Source organism: Myodes glareolus, chromosome 23 (genome assembly GCF_982192425.1).
Source record: "Myodes glareolus chromosome 23, mMyoGla1.1, whole genome shotgun sequence".
NCBI lineage: Eukaryota > Metazoa > Chordata > Mammalia > Rodentia > Cricetidae > Myodes > Myodes glareolus.
In genome coordinates this window covers 55,594,962-55,616,997 of record NC_142048.1, presented here as the reverse complement: position 1 = coordinate 55,616,997, position 22,036 = coordinate 55,594,962, and the positions used below count along the sequence as shown (strand labels likewise).

Here is a 22,036-nt window from a genome sequence, read left to right as displayed (position 1 = left end):
GCTTCTGCCTTCCCAGTTAGCTGTTCCTAATGGTGCCTAACTCACACGTCATCACAGGCGTGTGCCCCCAGGAAAGAATGGCACACCAAGGCTCGGCGTCCAGGACCCCGTGTCTTGGGGTGCACCCTGCAGTCTGAAGTGGTACTGAATTATCTCCCACACCCTCTCCTGGTCTTTCAGATAGGAATTCCCCAGGTATCTCAGGCTGTCCTTGAACTCCTGACCCTCCTGTCGAAAGTCTCCCAAGTGCTGGGATGACAGTGTGGGCCACCATACCCAGCATCACCACTCTTTTGAACAGATGAGAAGCTTCTGTGGGTCTCAAGGTTACTATCTTCCTCTCATTTCCCAGTGAGAGAACTTGGGAAAGTGACTGATGAGCATGAGCAACGAAAGTAACTTTAAAAGTCATCAAGATGGGAAGCTCGGGACGGAGCACACAGCCCCTGCAGTGGGAAGCTGGGGATGGAGTACACACAGCCCCTGCAGAGGGAAGCTGGGGACGGAGCACACGCAGCCCCTGCAGTGGGAAGCTGGGGACGGAGTGCACACAGCCCCTGCAGTGGGAAGCTGGGGACGGAGCACACGCAGCCCCTGCAGTGGGAAGCTGGGGACGGAGCACACGCAGCCCCTGCAGTGGGAAGCTGGGGACGGAGCACACGCAGCCCCTGCAGTGGGAAGCTGGGGATGGAGTGCACACAGCCCCTGCAGAGGGAAGCTGGGGACGGAGTGCACACAGCCCCTGCAGTGGGAAGCTGGGGACGGAGCGCACGCAGCCCCTGCAGTGGGAAGCTGGGGATGGAGTGCACACAGCCCCTGCAGAGGGAAGCTGGGGACGGAGTGCACACAGCCCCTGCAGAGGGAAGCTGGAAATGGATTACATGTAGCCCTTGTATTGGGAAGCTGTGCACAAGGTTCCTCATGAGCCCAGGAGGTCCAAGCTGCTTGGATGAACAGGGGCCTTGCCTCATAAGGAAGGTGCTGAGGAAATGGCTCAGACGGTAGAGTGCTTACCTAGTGGGTTCTACTCTCAGCACCCCATGACTGAGTGTGATTATGCTTGACTATAATCTCAGCACTGGGTGTGAGAGGAGGGTCAGAGGCTCAAGATCAGGCTTGAAGGGCAGTGGTGATGCACACCTTTAATCCCAGCACTGGGGAGGCAGAGGCAGCCAGATCACTGTGAATTTGAGGTCAGCCTGGTCTACAGAGCGAGTTCCAGGACTCCAAAAGCTACACAGAAAAACCCTGTCTCAATAATAATAATAACAATAATAATAATAATAATTTCAAGGTCATTTCCCAATACATAGCAAGTTCAAAGCCAGCCTGGGCTACTTGGCAAGTCTCAAAAAATAAATAAATGAGCTGGATGATGGCACACGCCTTTAATCCCAGCTCTTAGGAGGCAGAGGCAGAAGAGTTTCTGATCTGTGAGTTTGAGCCAGCCTGGTCTACATAGAGAGTTCCAGGTCAACCAAGGCTACATGATAAACTCTGTTTCAAAAAAGTAGGGGTTGGAGAGATGGCTCTTAAGAGCACTGGCTGCTCTTCCAGAGGACCTGGGTTCAAGTCGCAGCACCCACACAGTGGCTTTTAACTGTAATCCTAGTTCCAGAGGACACCACACCCTCTTCCGGCTTCCGGTGGCGCCAGGCACACACACATGCATACAGGCAAAACACCCATCCACATAAACAAACAAAAATTTAAAAATAAAATCTTTTTATTCTCATCTTTAAATATTTCTATTTTCCTAATTCTAAACCCATTAACTAAAAATAACAGATTAAGGCAAAATAATTACTGAAAAATTAACTGGAAAATGAAAAACACGTTCCCAGTGGGGAGATCAATCCCCAAACCCTCCTTCCAGAAAGAAGGTACCCCAATATGTGGGTCCAGCACAGTACTGGGATCGGCACTTCTCTCTGAGCAGACATGTCTGGAAGAAGGAGATTGAGATAATACTGCTCAGATTATTTTGCTGCCTGGCTTCAAAAGAAGAGCCAAACTCAAAAGTTCTAATTCCCAAAGGATACTCCTGATCCTAGGATTGACACTGTGACACATGAGCCAACTTGCAGGCTGGGCAGGTGGTCATCGGAAGCCACCAGGAAGGTTCAATCTGCTTAGACCTGGCCAAGACCAGCAGGACAGGAGAGCCCCATCCATCCCTCCTACACACTAGGAGCTGGACCCTTGGCCTGCAGAGGCATGGAGAGCATCAAGGTTGTGTCTGGCATAGGCAGAGGTGTTTCTGTGACCAGCAGTTAACAACCTATTTCCCTGTATTGGAGGGTGTGTGTGTGTGTGTCAAACTGCTTTCCTAGACATGCGGGAATCCATTCATTAAGGGACGGAAGGTGCCATTGTTAAGAGAAGGTCTGCAGTCATTAGAGGGTGGTCCTTTTAGACAGACACAGGGATCTTCCACTCCAGAGAGGCCATCAGCCTGGTGTCAGATCCATCCACATGACAGACAGATGGAGCAGCACCATGGGGGTCTAGGCTGAGACTCAGAACCTGCAACCTACCATGGTGTAAGACTCCCATGTTCTAGCCAGGCAGTGGTAGCACACGCCTTTAATCCCAGCACTTGGGAGGCAGTGACAGGCGGACTTTTGTGAGTTCGAGGCCAGCATGGTCTACAAGTGTTAGTTCAAGGACAGGCTCCAAAACTACAGAGAAACCCTATCTTGGAAAAAAAAAAAAGAAGAAGAAGAAGAAGAAAGAAGAAGAAAAAAAGAAGAAAAAGAGATTCCCATGTTCTGGGACACTAGGATGAGAAGAGATAAACAAATGGGAAAAGCAAAGTCCCTAGTCTAAAGCCAGGCGTGATACTACACACCTGGGGATCTTGAAGTTCGAGGCCAGCCTGGTCTATATAGCAAGTTCCAAGACAGTCAGGAGAATACAGAGAAATCCTGTCTCAAAACAAAACAGTCCTCAGTCAACTTCTGCTTAACCGCGGACTGACACACACAGCTCCAGAAAGACGAGGGGAGGGGTGGGGCTAGGCTGAGCCTCAATCTATGGCCCAGGGGTGGGGGGTGGGGGTAGTGGGACTGGGACAGCCCTGGGCTAGTCAGGTGGCCTGAGAGAGTCACTCAATCTCTCCCTTCCCAGAAGAGATTTATAGCATAAATAGCATTTCCAACAGGCTTCCCGCAGACAGTACCACGTGCCCCATAAGGGGCAAAGGACACCTGACAACTCACACTACAGGAGCTTGCCTCTCCTTACTCCAAGGGCCCTCCATGTTCCTCCCTCCCTCCAAGCTGGATTTCTGTAGCCACAATCCAGATACTAACCGCGTCACCCATAAGGACCACGCATACTTTCTCCATACTACGAGCGACCTCACTCGTGGCATCTTTAACCAAAACTTCTTTCTTTCTTTCTTTCTTTCTTTCTGTCTGTCTCTCTCTCTCTCTCTCTCTCTCTCTCTCTTTCTTTCTTTCTGAGATGGGGTCTTCTGTGTTGCCTTGGATGAACTGGAACTTGCTATATAGACCAGGTTGAACTCAAAACTCAAAAAGAGCCTGCCTCTGCCTCCTGAGTGATGGGATTAAAACCTTGTGCCTCCATGCCCGGCCTCCCCTATCTTACTTAGGGTTTCTACTACTGTGATAAAACACCATGACCAAAAGCAAGGTGGAGAGAAAAGGGTTTATTTGGCTTACACTCCTATATCACAGTCCATCATAAAGGGAAGTCAGAACAGGACCTCAAGCAGGGCAGGAATCTGGAGGCAGCAGCTGATGCAGAAGCCATGAAGGGGTGCTGCTTACTGGCTTGCTCCTCATGGCTTGCTTACCCTGATTTCTTCTAGACCCCAGGACCACCAGTCCAGGTATGGCACCGCCCACAGTGAGGTAGGCCTGCCCCATCAATCATCAGTCAAGAAAATATGCTACACACTTGCCTATAGGCCAGTCTGGTGGGGGTATTTCCCTGCCAAGGTTCCCCCTTCCCAGTGACTTCTAGCTTGTGGGAAGCTAACACTGAACCAGCCAGCTTGCATCCCTACCCCTTTGGACTAACAGCAGCAGCAAAGGGAGCTGGCTTTTCTCTGGTGGGTCCCAGTCCACCAGCACGCCCCTACCGCACACCTCAGCAAGGACACATTATGCACACATTCTGCAGTCGTGCCTCAGAACCCAGGCTGGGGGGGGGCCCCCCTCAGCGGAATGGCCTTGAGCTGACATATTCCCTAGGCCTCTGGTTTCCTCATCTGGGAAATGGGCTTGACCAATACCAATATAAACACACAACTTAGGTCAGAGCCAGGCTGTGTTTGAAGTTTAGCAGGACCCAGGAACTAAGAAAACGGGAAAACATCCCAGACTCAAGGCCACACACCCTCTCTCATGTTCTAACTCACTTCTGAGGGGCCAGGCACAGGACTGGACAGGCAGGAAATCTCTCTGTTACAAGTCACCTCCCTCAGGACAGCACTGATTCTTCCCAGGGACCCTCACCACAGCTGTGGTGACTTAATTACACTGAACTTACTACACCTGGTGGCTGTTCTCTGTTAACATGGCAGGTCGGCGGACTGCAAAGGACGAGCAACTCCCAGCTTTGAAAGCAGCAACATCTGTCAACGGTGTGCTTTCTCACAAACTCAGTACGTCTGAGCTGTGTGGTCACGTGTGATCAACTCGACTACATGAAGACCACATGCGCATGTGCACACGCACACGTGTACACACACACACACACACACACACACACACACACACACACACGCAGGGAAGGAGCCATGGAGGACACCCTCCCAAAGGCAAGCCCACACCCTCAGCAGAGACCACAGAAACCCAAGTCTTAACTTCGGCTTCCACACACCATGTTTTCACTAGATTTCTTCCCTCTCCTCCCTCTCTCCAGTGTTGGGGATTAAACCCAAGATCCTCCTTCAAAAAAGCCAGGAAGTGCTCCATCCTTGAGTTACACCCCAGCCATTTCACTCCATCCTGCCGGGCCAGCCAGACCTTTTCGAAGGCATGAGAAGCGGGGCGGGGTGGGGGCAGGGACGGGGCAGGACAAAGAGAACTTTCAACCCACCAGGTAGTATTCTTCCAACAAGAGCGTCCAGGAGCCAGAAAGATTCCTCTTCATTCTTGGTGATAAGGATCAGATATCCTGCTATGAAATTCATTCCCTGAAATCAGAATGAGACACAAACCTCACCTGAGTGCTGAACAGACAGAGTGCAGTATTTCAGCTCACGGTAGGTTCCCATTCCTGTGCCCTTCCTGGAAACTTGGGGCACTCTAGAGCAGGGGTTCTCAACCTTCTGAACACCGCAGCACTTTAGTACAATTCCTCATGGTTCGGTGACCCCCACCTCCCAGCCAGAAAACTATTTTCGTTGCTTCTTTAAAACTCTAATTTTGCTACTGTTATGAACTGTAAATTTCTGATACGCAGGATGTCTGATATGCGACCCCCCCCAAAGGGGTTGAGAACCACTGCTGTAGATTCACCTTTGCATGCAAAGTAGAGACCCAAGGCTGTCTGTACTGTTCAGCCATTCAACGTGAAAGAAGGAACTCAACCTGAAGAACACGGATTGCCACTCAGAGTAGAAAACTGAAGGCTTTCTCTTCCAATTGCTGACTTGTGGCACAGTCGGTGGGGACCAGTCTGACGATACGTCTGGTCTGACCAGCACAGAGCTCTGGCAATCCGCTAGTGACTGTGTTTGGGACAGTAGATGTACTGGCATTTCATTTGTATTTTAATAAATAAAGCTTGCCTGAGGATCAGAAAAGTAAAACAGCCACACTGGCCAAGAGTACAAGTGACACACACCTCTTATCTCAGTAGCCACACTAGCTTGCCACAGAAACCAGGTTGTAGTGGTGCCCGCCCTAAATCCCAGCACTAGAGAGGAATATAAAACAGGAGGAGACAGCTCTCACACAGTCTCATTCTGAGATTCCTGGAGGCAGGATTCCCATTTCAGACTGAGGTTGAGGTAAGAGCGAGTAGCTGGCTGTTTTGCTTTGCTGACCTTCAGGTTGACCCTCAATTTCTGTCCCTGAGTTTTTATTAATCGTGTTTCAATCAGCAAAGATCAGCCAGGCCTGGTGACACAGTCCAATGATCCCAGTGTTTTAGGGAGTTTAGGTAGGAGAACCAGGAGTTCCAGGCAGCCTAGAGACTCTGATTCAGAATAAGAAAGTGAAAAGAGGGGGCTGGAGAGATGGCTCAGAGGTTAAGAGCACCAACTGCTCTTCCAGAGGTTGTGAGTTCAATTCCCAGCACCTACGTGGTGGCTCACAACCATCTGTAATGAGATTGGTTCCCCTTCTGAATACAGTCAGAACATTTATACATAATAAATAAATAAATAAGTCTTAAATATAAGTGAAGAGGCCCCGGGAATAGCCCAAGGGTAAAGCACCCGCTTCACATGGTCAACCCTCACCTCCCAGGAGTGAGGACTCCCCGCAAAGGGCAGGTGCTCCAAGTACTGACACAAAGCCAGGCACAGGTCACGGCTCTCGAAGCTCATGATGGGGACCTAGCAATGTGTGCTCTGTCTCCGCTGAGAGAATAAAGCCTTGCATAATTTCTGTCTTCTTCCCTTTTGTTCTGTCTGTACTTCTAGAAGATACTCTTACCAGGAGCCAACTCCCACTGTCGGGCACACAGCCTCTAATACCTCTGTTCTGTACCCTCTGCTCAGAATTAAGACTCCACACACAGGAGGCACAGGGCCTAGCGAGAAGGCCTGATAAACTGTTTGCTCCACAACCGAATGCAGATCTCCAGCGCCCCCCTGAAAAGGCAGGCACTGCTGCTGATCTCAGTACTGGTGAGGGGGCGACAGGCAGAGTATGTATGACTCTATAGCTTGTCTACAACTTGCTGGCCAGTCTGTCTCAGTTAGCAAGCATTAGGTTCAGTGAGCTCAGAGGGCCATGTCCTAAAAATAAGGTGGGTGTCATCTATAGGTAAGACACTTGATGTCACTCTGTGACCTGCAGATGCACGCACAAACTCATGACACGTAAATAAATGTCTTGCCCACAAAAGCCAAATGAAGCTCAGTGACAAAGAACATTTTTCTTTCTTTCTTTCTTTCTTTCTTTCTTTCTTCCTTCCTTTCTTTCTTTCTTTCTTTTTTTATTTTTTGTTTTTTTCGAGACAGGGGATGTAGTTTTGGATCCTGTCCTGGAAGTCGCTCTGTAGACCAGGCTGGCCTCGAACTCACAGAGATCCGCCTGCCTCTTCCTCATGAGTGCTGAAATTAAAGATGTGCGCCACCACTGCCCAGCTAACAGAGAACTTTTCAATCATGAGAAAGATTCAATGCCCAGCACTGAAAAAAGTAAAGAAAGTAAAGTGTACAGATCAAGGCACCGTGACAGCACAGAGCCTGGGAATGGTAGCAGCTGGGAAGACGCCAGCGAGGTATTGGTGCTCACGCAGAAGCACCTGTGGGAAGTCAGCACAGCTTCATCAAAGCAAATGCAAAGCCATTTGCAGGCACTTTATGACTCCCCATGTTGTGGGCAGGACTGTCCCCATAGAGAGTGTCACTATTAGGAGGCATGGCTCTGTTGGAGTAGCGATGAACTTGTAGGAGGAAGTGTGTCACTGTTGGGGTGGGCTTTGAGGTCTCCTATGCTCAAGCTGTGCCCAGTGCCTCAGTTCACTTCCTGTTGCCTGTGGATCAAGTTATAGATCTCTCACCTCCTTCTCCAGCACCATGTTTGCCTGCATGCCACCATGTCCACCATGAGGATAATGAACTCCAAAACTATAAGCCAGTCCCAATTAAATGTTTTCCTTTATAAGGGTTGCTGTGGTCATGGTGTCTCTTCACCACAATAGAAACCTAAGACAGTCCCCAAAGGCAGAAGTCTTCTGTCTCAGAGTATGGCTTCACTTGGAGACAGGTCTGTGCAGATTTACTAGCTAAAATGAGGTTACCTTGGAATAGAGACCTTTAGTTAGATGGTGTATGTCCTTACAAAACGGGAGATCATAGACACTGATGACAAGCAAGGCAAACGTGGAGACAACAATCCCAGAAGTCTCAGATTCTTCGGCAGGGCCTGGACAGGAAGTAGGAAACAGCCGCAGAGGAGGTGGCCCTAACTGTCATCCAGTCCACACCTGGGTCTCGTATTTCCAGAATCATTCTTGGTTTAGCCAGCCAGTTTGCAAGTACATAGTTCCAGCACACTCTCAACCACAATCAGGAAACCGTTCCCCAGCTGGTAATCCACACAAGACCAAAATCTGCAGGTAGGATCTATGACACCAGGCTTCCAGAAGCAACTGCGAGAGCCTGGCCCTGCATCACACACAGAATGTCTGTTCAGCACACCTCAGGCCCCAGCCTCCTTTTCATTCTGTGCCTCTCAATGTCACTCCCATTGTTCCCAGCTTCCACCCTCACCTAATTCACTATGTGACAGCTCAAGGTTATCCAGCAGGTGTCCCCTGCTTTTCCATCAGGGACATGCAGCAAGCTAGGCCTACAGTGAGACAGGCATCCCAACCCAGAGCCCATGACTCAGGAATAAAGTTTGTGTAGTCATTTAAAAAGCACCGCGCAAGAGAAAGACGCCATGCGACAGAGTTCACATGGAGGGGTCTTTATTGGGGGAAAGGAAACGGAAAAAAAGGGAAGGGGAGGGAGGAGACCAGACTCTGGGGACAGGAGCAGCAGAAGAGAAGAAGAGGCAAAGAGAGAGAGAGAGAGGCAAAGTGGGGGGGGGGGGGAGGCAGAGGCGGGCAGAGAAGAAGAGAGAGGAAAGGACAGGCAGAGAGAAAGAGCGAGCTGGGAGGTGGGCAAGGCTCACCTTTTAAAAGGGAACGTAGCAAATGGGCACAGGAGATGCTCTTAGTGCTGCAGCTGAGGATCCATCCTGTAAGGACCCTAAGGGCAGGCCAGTGCAGATGCCTGAGTACTAACCGTTTGTACCTGCAGAATGTCACTGCTATGGACCTATGAGGGTATCGTTTTTTTTTTGTTTTGTTTTGTTTTTTTGTTTTTTTTTTGTTTTTTTTTTAAATATTTATTTATTTGTTATGTATACAATATTCTGTCTGTGTGTATGTTTGCAGGCCAGAAGAGGGCACCAGACCCCATTACAGATGGTTGTGAGCCACCATGTGGTTGCTGGGAATTGAACTCAGGACCTTTGGAAGAGCAGGCAATGCTCTTAACCTCTGAGCCATCTCTCCAGCCCCCCCTATGAGGGTATCGAATGGCACCCCCCAACACATGCCAGCTCTAAGTATCTGGGGGCTCACCTGGCAGTACCCCACACCTCGGTTGTGTAGCCCGTATGCCAGCAGCACGTTGTACAAGGTCTTCTGCAGACAAGGCTCAGCCGTCTTCCGGAATCTCACGTTGTCAGGGAATGTCCGGTTCAGGTCTACACAGAAATGCACCAGCGTCACCATCAACCTCTCTGCAGCTGCTAAGGTGGCCACACTCTGTCTCGGATTTGAGCAGCGGCACCACTCTGGCTGCACCTGAGTCAACTACTGCCTCAGGCGTTCTGCACACCTGATCCTTAACACCAGGAAGGAGAGCAGAGATGGTCCTAGTGTTCTTTCAGAATCGGGAATGACAGGCAGCTGCCTGGATACATGGTCTCCACAGGACACTTCCAATTACTGTCAGCATGGGCAAAAAGCTTCCAGATTCAAAGATCAAATATATAAGACTAGGGTTGGGCACGGAGCACACCCCTCTCTAATCCTTTAATCCCAATCCCAGTACTCTGGAAAGAGAAGAAGGCGGATTTTCTGTGAGTTCAAGGACAGCCTGCTCTACTTAGGGGATTGCAGGTCAGTCAGGGCTATGTAATGAAATTCCGTCTTAACAGACAACACAAGGCTGGACATGGTGGCTCACACCTGTAACCCAGGTGGCTCACACCTGCAGAGTTCGGGGCTAGCCTGGGCTACAAAGTGAGCTGCAGTTTCAAAAGAACTGAAACAAAACTGCCCAGAAGCAGGAAGGAGAACGGGCCAAGACTCCCTTTAGAGATAAGGTGATAACCAGGAATTAAATAAACTCGCTGCTGGGCTTTGTGCAGAAGCTTCTCCGCCCTGCGCCACCCCACCCCTTCCTGCTGCCACGGTCTTTCACCACCCCTAACCTCCCAGGCCCAAAACATCTCCCCTGGAACCATAAACATTCCATGACGCAGAATGGTCACAGGAAGAGCAGGTCCTAGCCACTTCAGACTAGCGGAGCGGGCTGCATTCACCCTATACGGTACCCCTGGCTGTGACATTTTCTATACGGTACCCCTGGCTGTGACATTTTCTATACGGTACCCCTGGCTGTGACATTTTCTATACGGTACCCCTGGCTGTGACATTTTCTATACGGTACCCCTGGTTGGGACATTTTCTATACGGTACCCCTGGCTGGGACATTTTCTATACGGTACCCCTGGCTGGGACATTTTCGCCACACGGCAGTCTTTCTGTGACACAGGTACAGCCGAGTGTAGACAAGGCTCAGTGCCCTGTTTGTGCAGCACCAAAGTGATTCTTTCTGGACACAGAAAGTCCACCGTATTTATTATTATTTATCCAGACGGTCCAGCGTAAACCGGGGCTAGGGATGGGGCTCAGCTGATAGGTGCCAGTCCGCATGGAGAAAGCCCTGGTTTGATTCCCAGCACCGTATACACCAGCTGTGGTAGCATACGCCTGTAATCCCAGCACTCTGAAGGCAGAGGCAGGTCATCCGTAGTTACATACGGAGTTCCAGGCCAGTCTGGAAGACCATCCTGTCTAAAAGACAAAGGTACCTGTCCTCCAGGTTGAGTTCTAGCCTTGGTACCCTTGGAGGAGAACCAATTCCTGCGAGTTGTTCTTTAACCTCCATATATCCATGTGAGCACGCGCACACGCGTGTGCACGCACATGCTAAATAATAAATGTAATAAAAAATTTAAAGCAAGCCAGGTATGGTGGCTAAACATCTTCAGTCACAGCCATTGGGAGGTAGAGCCATGCAGATTGTTAGCTGAGGCCAGCCTGGTCTACATGGCAAGTTCTAGGCCAGCCCCAGGACTACACAGTGAGGCCCTGTCTCAAAAATAAGCAAATACTTTAAAAATGGCTACGTGATGGAGCTTGCACGTGTCCCACAGGATCGACAGTAAGAGGAAAAAAGTAGAATTGACACATGCCAGAGCTGTCATGTTGTGGGAGAGCCGTTTTGTACACTGTGAAGGTGTCTCTGCCAAGGCACCTTCTGATTGGCTTAACAAGGAGCTGAATGGCCAATAGCTAGGCAGGAGAAAATAGGCGTGACTTGTGGGGAGAGAGAGGAACTGGGTGGGAGGGTCTGAGAGCTGAGGATTCACCAGACACACCAGACACAGAGGAATTGGAAGGCATGATACTGAACAGAGGTAATGAGCCACATAATATAAACATGGATTAATGTAAACATAGAAAATATAAATTTAAGTTGTAGAGCTAGTTGGGAACAAGCGTAAGCTAAGGCCAAGCTTTTATAATTAATAAGAAGTCTCTGCGTCAATATTTGTAAGTTGGAGGTGCAAAAAAAAAAAAAAATCTTACCATAAAAGATGTTAGTGTTTACAGGGGATGGTTTCGGTTTGGGGAATAGAATGTGAACGATGATATGCATATTTTCCCACAATAATTATTTTCCTAAAACGCACTAAACAGAACCTTTAAGCTCATTTTCCAAATAAACAGCGATAGCCTACTATTATCTAAAATACACAAGGCTACCTGAGGACCTGTGCTTCTCAGCCTGAGTCAGCACCACTAGCTCGCTGAGAACCTCGGGCAGAGCTGTGTTCTGAGACCTCTGGCTGGGTTCCACAGCCCCCACAGAACTGCCTCAACCTCCCACAGACTGCCTCAGCCCCCACAGACTGCCTCAGCCCCCCACAGACTACCTCAGCCTCCCACAGACTACCTCAGCCTCCCACAGACTGCCTTGCCCCCTCCCCCAGACTGCCTCAGGGCCCCATACTCCTTCAGCCCCCACAGATCCTGGCCGTGTGAGCAGAGACTTGGAGGCAGTGGGAGCCGCAGAACAGCCCTGCCCATGGCAGGAACAAGCTGTCCCCTCGGCTTCTGTGCTGTTAGGTAACAGAAAACTCCAGCACATTGTGTTTACGCTGGTATTGTTCACTGGCGTTTGCCCTTTGGAGATGCAGCTGTGGTTCCTAAATATTAATATCATAATACTCAGTGCATGCTAAATGCAGAGCTTTTGGGGGTGGGAGGGTTTGATGTTGTTGTTCCGTCTTTGTTTTGAGACAGGGTCCCTCTCTGTGGCCCTGGTTGTCCTAGAATTTGCTCTACAGACCATCTGGCCTTGAACTCAGAGATCCTCCTGCCTCAACTCCTAAGTCAGCTGGAACTAACGGTGTGAGCCAGCGAAGCCCTGTCACTGGGGTCCTAGAGGGCGGGAAGAAGAGCGTAGAGAGCACCCAGGTCAGTCATAAAGGCCGCCTAACACCAGGGTGCAGGGAGCACCCTCCACAGTGATGCCAAGTGAATATGGCCGAGGCCACTGTTGCTTAGCACCATGGTGCTGCCTGTTGCTGGGGCTGCTAAAACCTCCACAGAGGAAATTCCATCTGTGCACTCATTGGCTCACAAGCGGGTAGTCACATAAATGTCTGTTGTTCCCCCTGTGAACACTTTAGTCTTGATTTCTGCCCCAAACATAGCATCTGCAGGCGTATCTTTAGCAAGGCAGGCTTCCTTAGTGCCCAGGACTTGGGCAAGGATGGCGCTCCATTCCTGGAAGGACGCTAGTCCACCCTCCCCATCCAAGCTACATGGGCCCAGGGCACTGAGCACAGGCTTCCCACCTGTGCGGATGGCTTCCTCCAGACTGGGGCTGCCCTCTCCCTCAAGCAGTCGGTGGTAGTATCCAGGGTTCTGGTCCATCTGGGCCTGGGCTCCACTCACGGCCATCCAGACTCGGGCCCGGTGCTCCAGTGGGATTCCCTTCCGGACATAGCGCTTCACTGAAACCCAGAGAGACCGAGGTGAGCTCGGAGCCCAAGGGATCGGAAGGACGCCCTGGTCTTCCTCTTTCACCCGAGCACTTGTCTTCCTAACCCGATCCAGAAAGGAGCTGAAGCTTACTAACTTTGTCAAAATAGTAGTCCCCAAGACTTGTGAAATGAAGCACACCGTGTATCAACACTAACGGTCCACTTCTAATGCAGCCACTGGCCAGAGAGAAGACAGGCTAGGGTTGCCCACTCCTCGCCCACCACACTGAGGAGACCCAGTACAAGATCAAAGAGTCCATCTGGGGTGTAGCTCAGTGGAATAGCGTGTGTTTGGCATGTACAAGGCCCTGGATTCAAGGCTCAGAATCCAAAGAGACAAAACAAAGTTTAAAAATGCCTCAGTTGGGGAGGTAGGTAGAGGTGTGGGTTCTCTGTTGAACACTGCAGCTTCAGGTAGAGAGGCCCAGGGACTTCAGAGAGGCAGTGCTCAAGGATCTTGGCCACCAACCAGGCGCTGGTGCTAACCTGGAGGAAGGGAAGCAGGAGGCCCAGGCCAGGTCTGACAGCAGCCACATAGCACGTAGTGGGAGGCTAAAGAGGCCCATTCTACATGAGAATGAGTTCACGAGCCTGTGAGCCCAGAGGGACCACAGCTTCAGCACAGGGAGAACCTTGGTTGTAATGTAAAATGAATTAAAAAAATAAATTAATGTTAAAAAAAGCAACTACTGGAACTCTACAGGCCATCATGAAAAAGAAAAAACCTGGGGTCAGACTACTGCTTAATGATATAGCATTTGCTTAGCATATATGGGGGTCTAGGTTCAATTCCAAGCACTACAAAAAAACAAAAAGAAAGAAAGAAAGAAAGAAAGAAAGAAAGAAAGAAAGAAAGAAAGAAAGAAAGAAAGGAAGAAAGGAGACCTGAGGCAGCAATTCTGTCCAACAGATTAAATCATTAAAAAACAAAAACAAAAACAACTTCATGTGGGCTGGAAAGGGTCAGCAGGTAAAGGAACCTTCAGCAAATGCTTGGTGAATTTAGTGCCTGAATCCATATAAATCCATGGAAAGGTGGAAGGAGAAGGAGAGAATTGACTCCATAGTGTCTGACCTACACACACACACACACACACACACACACACACACACACACACCACATAATGATTCTAATGCTGACTATAAATTCACAGTAACAAAAACAATATGGTATTGGTGAAGGGTTAGGTCAGTGGATTCATGGCACACAATAAAGAACGTCAGAAACAGCCATCCAGAGAGTTGACTCAGCGGCTAAGAGCACTTATTGCTCTTCCAGAGGATCTGGGTTCAATCATCAGCACCCACATACATGCAGGCAAAATACCCACAAACGTAAAAAAAATGTTTTTAAGAAAGCAATGCAGAAAAACAGGCTCACACAAAGAAAGCCAATTGCTTCTTGACCAAAGTGGCAAAGGAAATTCAATGCAAAAAGAATAGTCTGGGGGGCTGGAGAGATGGCTCAGCGGTTAAGAGCATTGCCTACTCTTCCAAAGGTCCTGAGTTCAATTCCCGGCAACCACATGGTGGCTCACAACCATCTGTAATGAGGTCTGGTGCCCTCTTCTGGCCTGCAGACATACATGCAGACAGAATATTGTATACATAATAAATAAATAAATATTAAAAAAAAGAATAGTCTGTCCAAATAAAGAATGGTTAAAAATAAATAAATAAGCCAACAATGTAAAATTTGCATCTCCTGAAGCTCCCAGGCATGGTGGGAATGCAAAAATGCAGAGCCGCTTTGCAAAACACTTGCGATTTCTCTTCTGGCTTCCCTCTCCCATCTCCTTTTGATTCTGGGATCAGAAGGGCCTTACCTATGCTAGACAATGCAATATCTTACTAGTTAAGCCTTTAATACAATCTAGCAATCCCACTAACGTGTTTACCTAAGAAAACCTATGTTCACACACAAAAGCCTGCGTACGCTTTTACCATTGGATTTCATACCCAGTGTGTCAACTAATGAGCAAATAGGTTGAGAAACACCTCAGCAATAGAAGAAATGAGCCAGTGATGCACACAAGACCCTAGATGAGCCGCGAGTGCAGACATTATGATTCACAACACTAGCCAAATTACAGTTACGAACTAGCAATGAAATTATTTTATGGTTGGGGGTCACCATAGCATGAGGAACTGTATTAAAGGGCCGTAGCATTAGGAAGGTTGAGAACTAGAGGCCAGGGCAATATCAAAACCAGACTCACTGCTGCAGCCTTGGCAAGCATCCTGGGAAGGCTGACTCAGAAATGATTGACAAGGAGTGGCCCCTAGAATTCGGAAAGCGATGAAACTTAATTTTTCACGTGTATAGGAGGGTGCACCTGAGTGCAGGTACGCACGAGGGCACCGGATTCCCGGGAGCTGGAGTTCTACAGTTTGAACAGCTTGACATAGATGCTGGAAACCAAACTCAGGTTCTCTGTGAGAGCAAGATGCACTCCAACCGCTGAGCCATCTCTCCAGCCACCCCCCACCTTGGCAACTCGCCTCCATTTTTGGAGACAGGACCTCACTACTAGCTAGCCTAGAACTCTGGGTAGAACGCTATGTAGACCAGGTTGGCCTCAACCTTATGGCAATGCTCCTGCCTCTGCCTCCAAGAACTAAGATTAATGTCACTCTGGCTCTGGTTTGAATTTAGTAATATAAGTTTTTTTGCTGTTTGTTTGATTTTAAGCAAAGGGCAAAATAGTCCCACACATCAATTCTGGCACCTGGACACCTGCTCTGCTATGGCTTTCCTAGCTCCACTCCCAAGCATGCCTCAGTTTCCTTATCTGTGACGCAGAAACAGCACGGAGCCCAGCTTCTGCAGTTGTAGAGCTGGAATGCCCTGCTGGCCCACAGGCCAAGTCTCTACGCACACTTTTTTTGGGGGGGGAGGTAGGTTTCAACAGGGTTTCTCTGTGTAATAGCACTAATTGTCCTGTAACTCACTCTGTAGACCAGGTTGGCCTGGAACTCTCAGAGATCCGCCTGCCTCTGCTTCCCCTGGGTTAAAGGCCTGCGCCACCACCACCCATTTTTTTGTTTGTTTGTTAGCTGGTTTGGTCCCCCCCCCTCCGCCATGCGTTTTTATCTCATCTAAACTTTCTTTCTTCAAGAGGATGGATTTAGCTTCCTTGCCCTCACAGACTGAGCTCCTTCTGAGGGCAGGGTTCTCCAACAGATGGCCACTAAACCCTGCAGAGAACCCCGGAGAGCTAGCTTCCACCTCCACCTCTATGCCCCAACCAAGACAAGCAAAAGCCAGGTTTGGGGCATTTGGCCCTGAATGTGCTCCCACAATTCACTGGGAATTCAGGTGTGTGACATTAAAGCCACCAAGGAGCAAATGGTTCCACTGCTTTCCCTCTGCACCAAGTAGGGATGCTAGCCAGAGAACGGCAGAACAGGTACAGCATGCTCTATTTCTGGGGGCTCCTGGCGGATCCTCACATAGGCAGGAAAATAGCATTCACTGTGCCTGCTCTTGATCAGCAGAGTGACTTAAAACTGTCGTAAGAGATGCCTCAGATAACAAGATCTGTAGGTAACTGGAGACATTCAGGTGATAGGGGATACTGGGCAGGGCGAACACGAGAGAAAAGGGCCCAGATGACCATTTGAGACATCCTGTCAGTCTCCTCTGATATCAGTGAAACAAACTATGACCAAAATATCTTTTCTCATACAGGCAGAGGGGTCATCCTGAATCAGAAACCTCTTGGGGACACACATCCCCAACATGGTGGCATCCTCTGGCACAACCGGTGGTCAGTGACCTCGATATAGATGAAGCCATTGTTTGACACCATTTTGATATGAAAGGTGCTTGCCTTACACAGACAGGGCCAAGAAGACCCGCCTAAAGTCAGATGAAAAGGAGCGTGGGGCACCTGAATATGCGTTAAAGAGAACAGGAGGAGTGATGGCCCTTAGTCGAATGTGTACTTACAAATCCCCAAATCTCTCCCTTTTCCTCTTCTAACCCCAAAATGGTAACTCTTTCCCAAATCGATCCCCTGGCAGCTGCCGAGATCTACAGCTTGCCTGTCCTGCAGTTTCCTCTGTTCAATGCCAGTAAGATGTCTTTGAGTTTCCTTCCAAACCTGTTTAAGTCCTATTACCAACTCCAAGGCATGGTAATGCATGTCTCTAAGGCCAGCACCTGAGAGGCAGAGGCAGAAGGATGTCTGTGAGTTCGAGGCCAGCCCAGTCTATAGAACAAGTTCTATATCAGCCAGGGCTTGAAAAGACCATAACTGATAAACAAAAATTTACCAGAGAGATCAAGAACTTCAAAAGGGGCCCTGTAGGCACTATTGACTCAGAACGCCTCCAAAAACAGAAAACTATGTATGATGGAAAATAGGCATAATGTCTGCACTCAGGAGGCTGAGATCTCAAATTCAAGACTAGCCTGAACTACACAGCCAAGACTCAAAAAACAAGTGAGAGAGATGGGGGAGGGGGAGGGAGGGAAGGAGGGAGGGGAAGAGAGGAAGGGACAGAGGGACAGAGGTCAGCAGATACCAAGGGATGCTTACTGACACTCAAGAGTGGATTTAACATTGAGCCCCTGGCTCCTACCCCCACACATGAACGCGGCTTCCTTGGTCATGTGATCTCTCTCCTGGGGATATTTTCCCTGCTGATTACACCACAGTCAACCTAGAATACCTGGCAGGAATTTCCCATTTCTGAAATGACTTGCCTACTCCTGCTTTATGCTTGATTGAACTTCCTCAGCTCTACAGCTTCCCTGCCTATAAACCTAGAAACAGGGGCACCTGGCAGACTCCCAGGGCGACCCCCACAACTAATTAGGCTTGTTTCCTGCCAGAACATCAGGGCAGCTCTCACCCTTCCTCAGGCTCAGGGTCTGCCAGGAGCCAGACACATCTGCTTGCACCATCGCTACCTGTTACCATAATGACAGCGAATGTTACATAATCAAAATGATGTTAAAGCAAAACGATGGTTAAAACAAGTTAAACTTTTTTTGGGGGGGAGACTTATTTTTATCCAGGCCTGGTGTGGTGTCATGCACACTTAATCTCAGTCAGCACTCAGAAAACAGAGGCAGGGGGACCTCTGTGAGTTCGTAACCAACCTGGTCTACACAGACAGTTCTATTCTGTCCCAGCTCTGACTGCACAGTGACACACTGTCTGTCTCACAAAACAAACGGGGTGGGGGTGGGGGTGTCCTGGCTGGAATCTGGGCTCACGGAGATCCACTCAAGTGCTAGAGTTAAAGGCATTTGCCATAAAGCCAGCTATTTTTACTTTTTATCATGTGTGTTTGTGTGTGTGTCTGCACATGGGTGTGTCTGCACATGGGTGTGTCTGCATGTGGGTGTTTACACAAGAGTATGTGTGCCCATGGAGGCCAGAGGCATTTGATTCCCAGAAAGCTGGAGTTACAGGAGGCTGTGACCCACGCCATCTGGGTGCTGGAGATTGAACTTGGGTCCTCTGGGAGAACCGGGAACATTCTGCCTCTTACTGAGTCTCCTTCCCAGCCCAGCAAGTTAAACATCCAGAGCTTTGAGACAAGTGTTCCAAAGCAAACCAGACCTGCTGGAGTCAGTACCAGACAACTGCTAACCAGGCCCAGAGACTGAGGTCTGTAAAAGGTCACAGTTCGTGGCCTCCCTGGCCCTCAGAAGGGTGCATTCATGCCAGCACGTGGAAGAAGTCCTCAGTGGTTCTTTTCTTTTCTTTTTTTTTTTTTTTGGTTTTTCAAGATAGGGTTTTTCTGTGTAACAGCCCTGGCTGTCCTGGAACTCTGTAGACCAGGCTGGCCTCGAACTCATAAAGATCCTCCTGCTTCTGCCTCCTGAGTGCAGGGATTAAAGCCGTGCGCCACCATTGCCCAGCTACCCAGCGGTTACTTCTGTGGTCGACTAGAACCTGGGGTGGGAGAGAAGCGAGTTCATGTTCTATCTTTCCGCATAATGAAAATGTTTACCATGTGCATGGATTATGTATTAAGTGTAAATAAAGCTGCCAAACCTGAGAAGACCAAAGAAGTAGGTGCTAGCCGGAAACATGCCAGAAACATGCTGGCACAGAGAGACAGGGATGGGACAAGGAGTGTCCTCTCCCCTCGACCTTAGCCCTTCTGATTGGGCCATCCAGCTCCAGCAGCATCATCACTAATGTCCTCAGGCTTACACTGCAGGTCTGTCCTCTGTCTGGCCACCTTTAACAAATATGAAGTCCCTATTACTTGACAAAGCAATGCTCCCTGCACCCAGGATTCCACAGTGAAATAAACAAAGTTCCGTTCAAGCAGGTATAGACCTGATTCTAGCAAGGAAACAAACGGCAGTCAAATATGATAGGGGAAGGGGAAAAGCCGATTGGGAAAGCATACTGGTTCCTATTGAGACCAGGAAGAAGTTTTGTCTTAGAACTGGACCAACCAGGAGCCCAGCCCGTCTGATGATGAGATCTATCTGGTGCTCAGTCCCCGAATGCTGCTCCTGTTAGGGAAGGACATACCCAGAGCCTCACCCTGAGTGCCCCACTCTTACCCAATCTCTGGGGACTAGGCACTGTTCTAAACCCTCTCAGAACACGAGGCTTCCTCGAAGCTTCCAAGTAAGTGAACTTTGCCCATCTTCAGTTAAGAGGGCGTGGTGACCATGGTGGAAGGGTAGTGAGGTATGGAGCTCCTCAGCTTGCCTGCTGTAGCACACACACACACACACACACACACACACACACACACACACACCCTCAGTCAATGCTTGGGCGAGGATCTAGTGGTGTCCCAGGAGTGGCGCTTGAGGGTGATGGGAATCAACTACTGAGGGATCCAGCTCCTAGGGAGTAGCTTGTGTATGAGCGCCAGGGTAGCGGCGGTAGTGTTCGTAGGTCTGTTTTAGGAGTTCCAGCTGGTAGGGACCCTGCTGCTGAGGAGTCCCATTATAGTGAGGTCCTGCTGCTAGAGGTTGGGGGCGGTGGGGGGAATCACACTCGCGGGTTGCTCTATACTGGGGTCTACTGCTGGGGAGTCCTGCCACGGGGGCTCTAACTGCTGTAGAGTCGCTCTACAGGAGGTCCCGCAGTCCAGAGGTCGCGCTCGGGGGGGGGGGGGGGGGGTCGCGCCACAGGGGGTCTGGCTGCTGGGGGAGGTCACATTTGGTCGAATGGCTGCTATGCCAGCCAGCATCAGGCCTCTCACCTGTCAGGCTTTTTCGGACCCCGCCGCTTCCTTTTAGAAGTTTGGACCATTTGATCGCCCTCTTGGTGAGTATCACCAGGTACGTGGAAAAGAATTCTTCATAAGCCACATAATCAAAGTCCTCGGGCCTTTCAAATCCATACGGATCGATCCTACAAATCACAAAAAGAACCTGTTTCCCGAACCAAGTTTCCGCGCCCTCAAGGATGCGGCTGGGGTCCAGGATCTCCGCCACCCGACACCCCTCGGTTCTCCCCTCAGTCCATCCTCGGCCCGCCGTCCCTCCCTCTCCTCCTCCCCTCCTCCATCCCCCTCCACTCCTCCGTCCCTCATTCCCCTCTCATCTCCTAGGACCAGAGCGCGTCCCCCGCGCAGCAGCGACCGGCTCAGATCCAGTCCGGGGCGGGCGCCCGGCACCCCGCGCGCGGCCTCCGCACCTACCTGGGCACCCGAGCCCGCGCCGCCTGCGCGCGCTCCGCGGGATCCATGCGGAGAAAGGCGGCCGACCGCGGGACTCCGATGCAGCGCAGCCCAGAGCGCTGGACCCCGGTGCGCCGCCGGCCCCGGGGCGCGCGAGTGCTTCCGGCGGGGGCGTGGCTGAGACGGGGGCGGGACGGGGACTAGGGGCGGAGCCAGTGTGGGGGCGGGGCGGGTGGTGGATTGGGCGGGGCTGGGGTGGGGGCTCTGTGGGCAGGGGAGGGCCTAGGGACTCCGGGCACCCAGACCGGGTGCACCTGCTGCAGCCGGGCACTAAGGATCCGAAAAGCCATCGAGATGGAAACCTTCGCCGAGCTTGGAAGACCACTTTGCAGTCGTCTAAGACTCCTTCAAGTCTCAGTGCCTGGCTGGCTGGACTTTGGAATTGAAGCTCCTACGCAGAAAAAGAAAGTCTTTTCTTCTTCTTTTTTAATTATTACTTTTCTCTCTTCCATTTCAAGGCTGAGAACAAGCGACTTTGAAGGCCACCACTTACGGATACGCTCTTCTCCAAACCTCGGAACCTGAGGTCTAGCCTTGGAACGAGTCGCTGCCACCTCATGGCCTCTGCTCGCCTGGAGAAGTACCAGCGGCTGCGCTACTACAGGGGCACAGTGCCATGGTCCTGACCTCCTTTTGCCACGGTCCCCATTGCCCGCCGTCAGGTTCTTGAGATTTCAGACTCCGGACACGGAAACCAGCGGACTGCTTTTCTTAGCGAGGTGAAACCTGAGGAGACATTTCTGAGTCGTGATTATCTACGTGCTGAGGTGAAGCATAAGGCTTTGACGCCCCAGCCCCTGGGGTCAGTGGTGGGGCAGATCGGACATCTCAGAAGCACTTTTTGTGTGTATGGTGTTCTGTCCTGAGCCCTTGACGGCTGCCCGCCTTCTAGAAGTCCCTTCTGAAAAAGTCCATGAACCCTGCTGGCTGTGGTAGGAATGACCCTCCGCTGAACTTTGGGAACTAACCTGAACTAGTTAGACGCCTCAAAGAAGTACCTAACAGGAAGCCCTCAGGGAGTGTGGGGGTGGGGATTAATAGAATTTTGGCTGATCCATTGGGGACACTGGTGCTGGTGCTCAGCACTGTTCTCCATATGTCCCCAGTGTAAATGAACCTGACTTCAATGCTAAGAATAGAGACAGCGCCCAGGTAGGACTCTGTCTCTCAGCTACATAGGTATCTCTAGGCCTTTGGTTCGTTTTCTAAAGGTTGTGAGACCACAATAAGACAGACGGAGAGAACATGGGTTTGTTTTTATTTTTTTAACCCTCTTCTTGTTTTGACCAAACCGTAATAAACAAGCTTTCTATACTAA

General features: G+C 50.2%; 1 protein-coding gene and 1 long non-coding RNA gene across 3 annotated transcripts in view; one reads left to right on the top strand and one right to left on the bottom strand.

The window, feature by feature from the left end:
- The window catches only part of Grtp1 (growth hormone regulated TBC protein 1), a 26,814-nt gene extending 6,000 nt beyond the window's left edge, over window positions 1-20,814 (bottom strand). Inside the window, exons 1-5 of one of the 2 annotated variants that reach the window (XM_085680653.1) lie at window positions 20,680-20,814; window positions 20,239-20,390; window positions 12,858-13,016; window positions 9,283-9,407; window positions 5,071-5,167 (exon numbers count right to left, since the gene is read on the bottom strand). In XM_085680653.1, the coding sequence (XP_085536779.1) occupies window positions 5,071-5,167; window positions 9,283-9,407; window positions 12,858-13,016; window positions 20,239-20,390; window positions 20,680-20,726 (580 nt within the window). In that variant the 5' untranslated portion in view covers window positions 20,727-20,814. The remainder of the gene's footprint in view (window positions 1-5,070; window positions 5,168-9,282; window positions 9,408-12,857; window positions 13,017-20,238; window positions 20,391-20,679) is intronic. The other variant, XM_085680654.1, reaches the window with a different exon arrangement.
- Window positions 20,673-22,036, top strand: LOC146890535 (uncharacterized). Its single transcript, XR_014998679.2, has 2 exons — window positions 20,673-20,787; window positions 21,177-22,036. It is a non-coding gene; the product is annotated as an uncharacterized LOC146890535 (long non-coding RNA).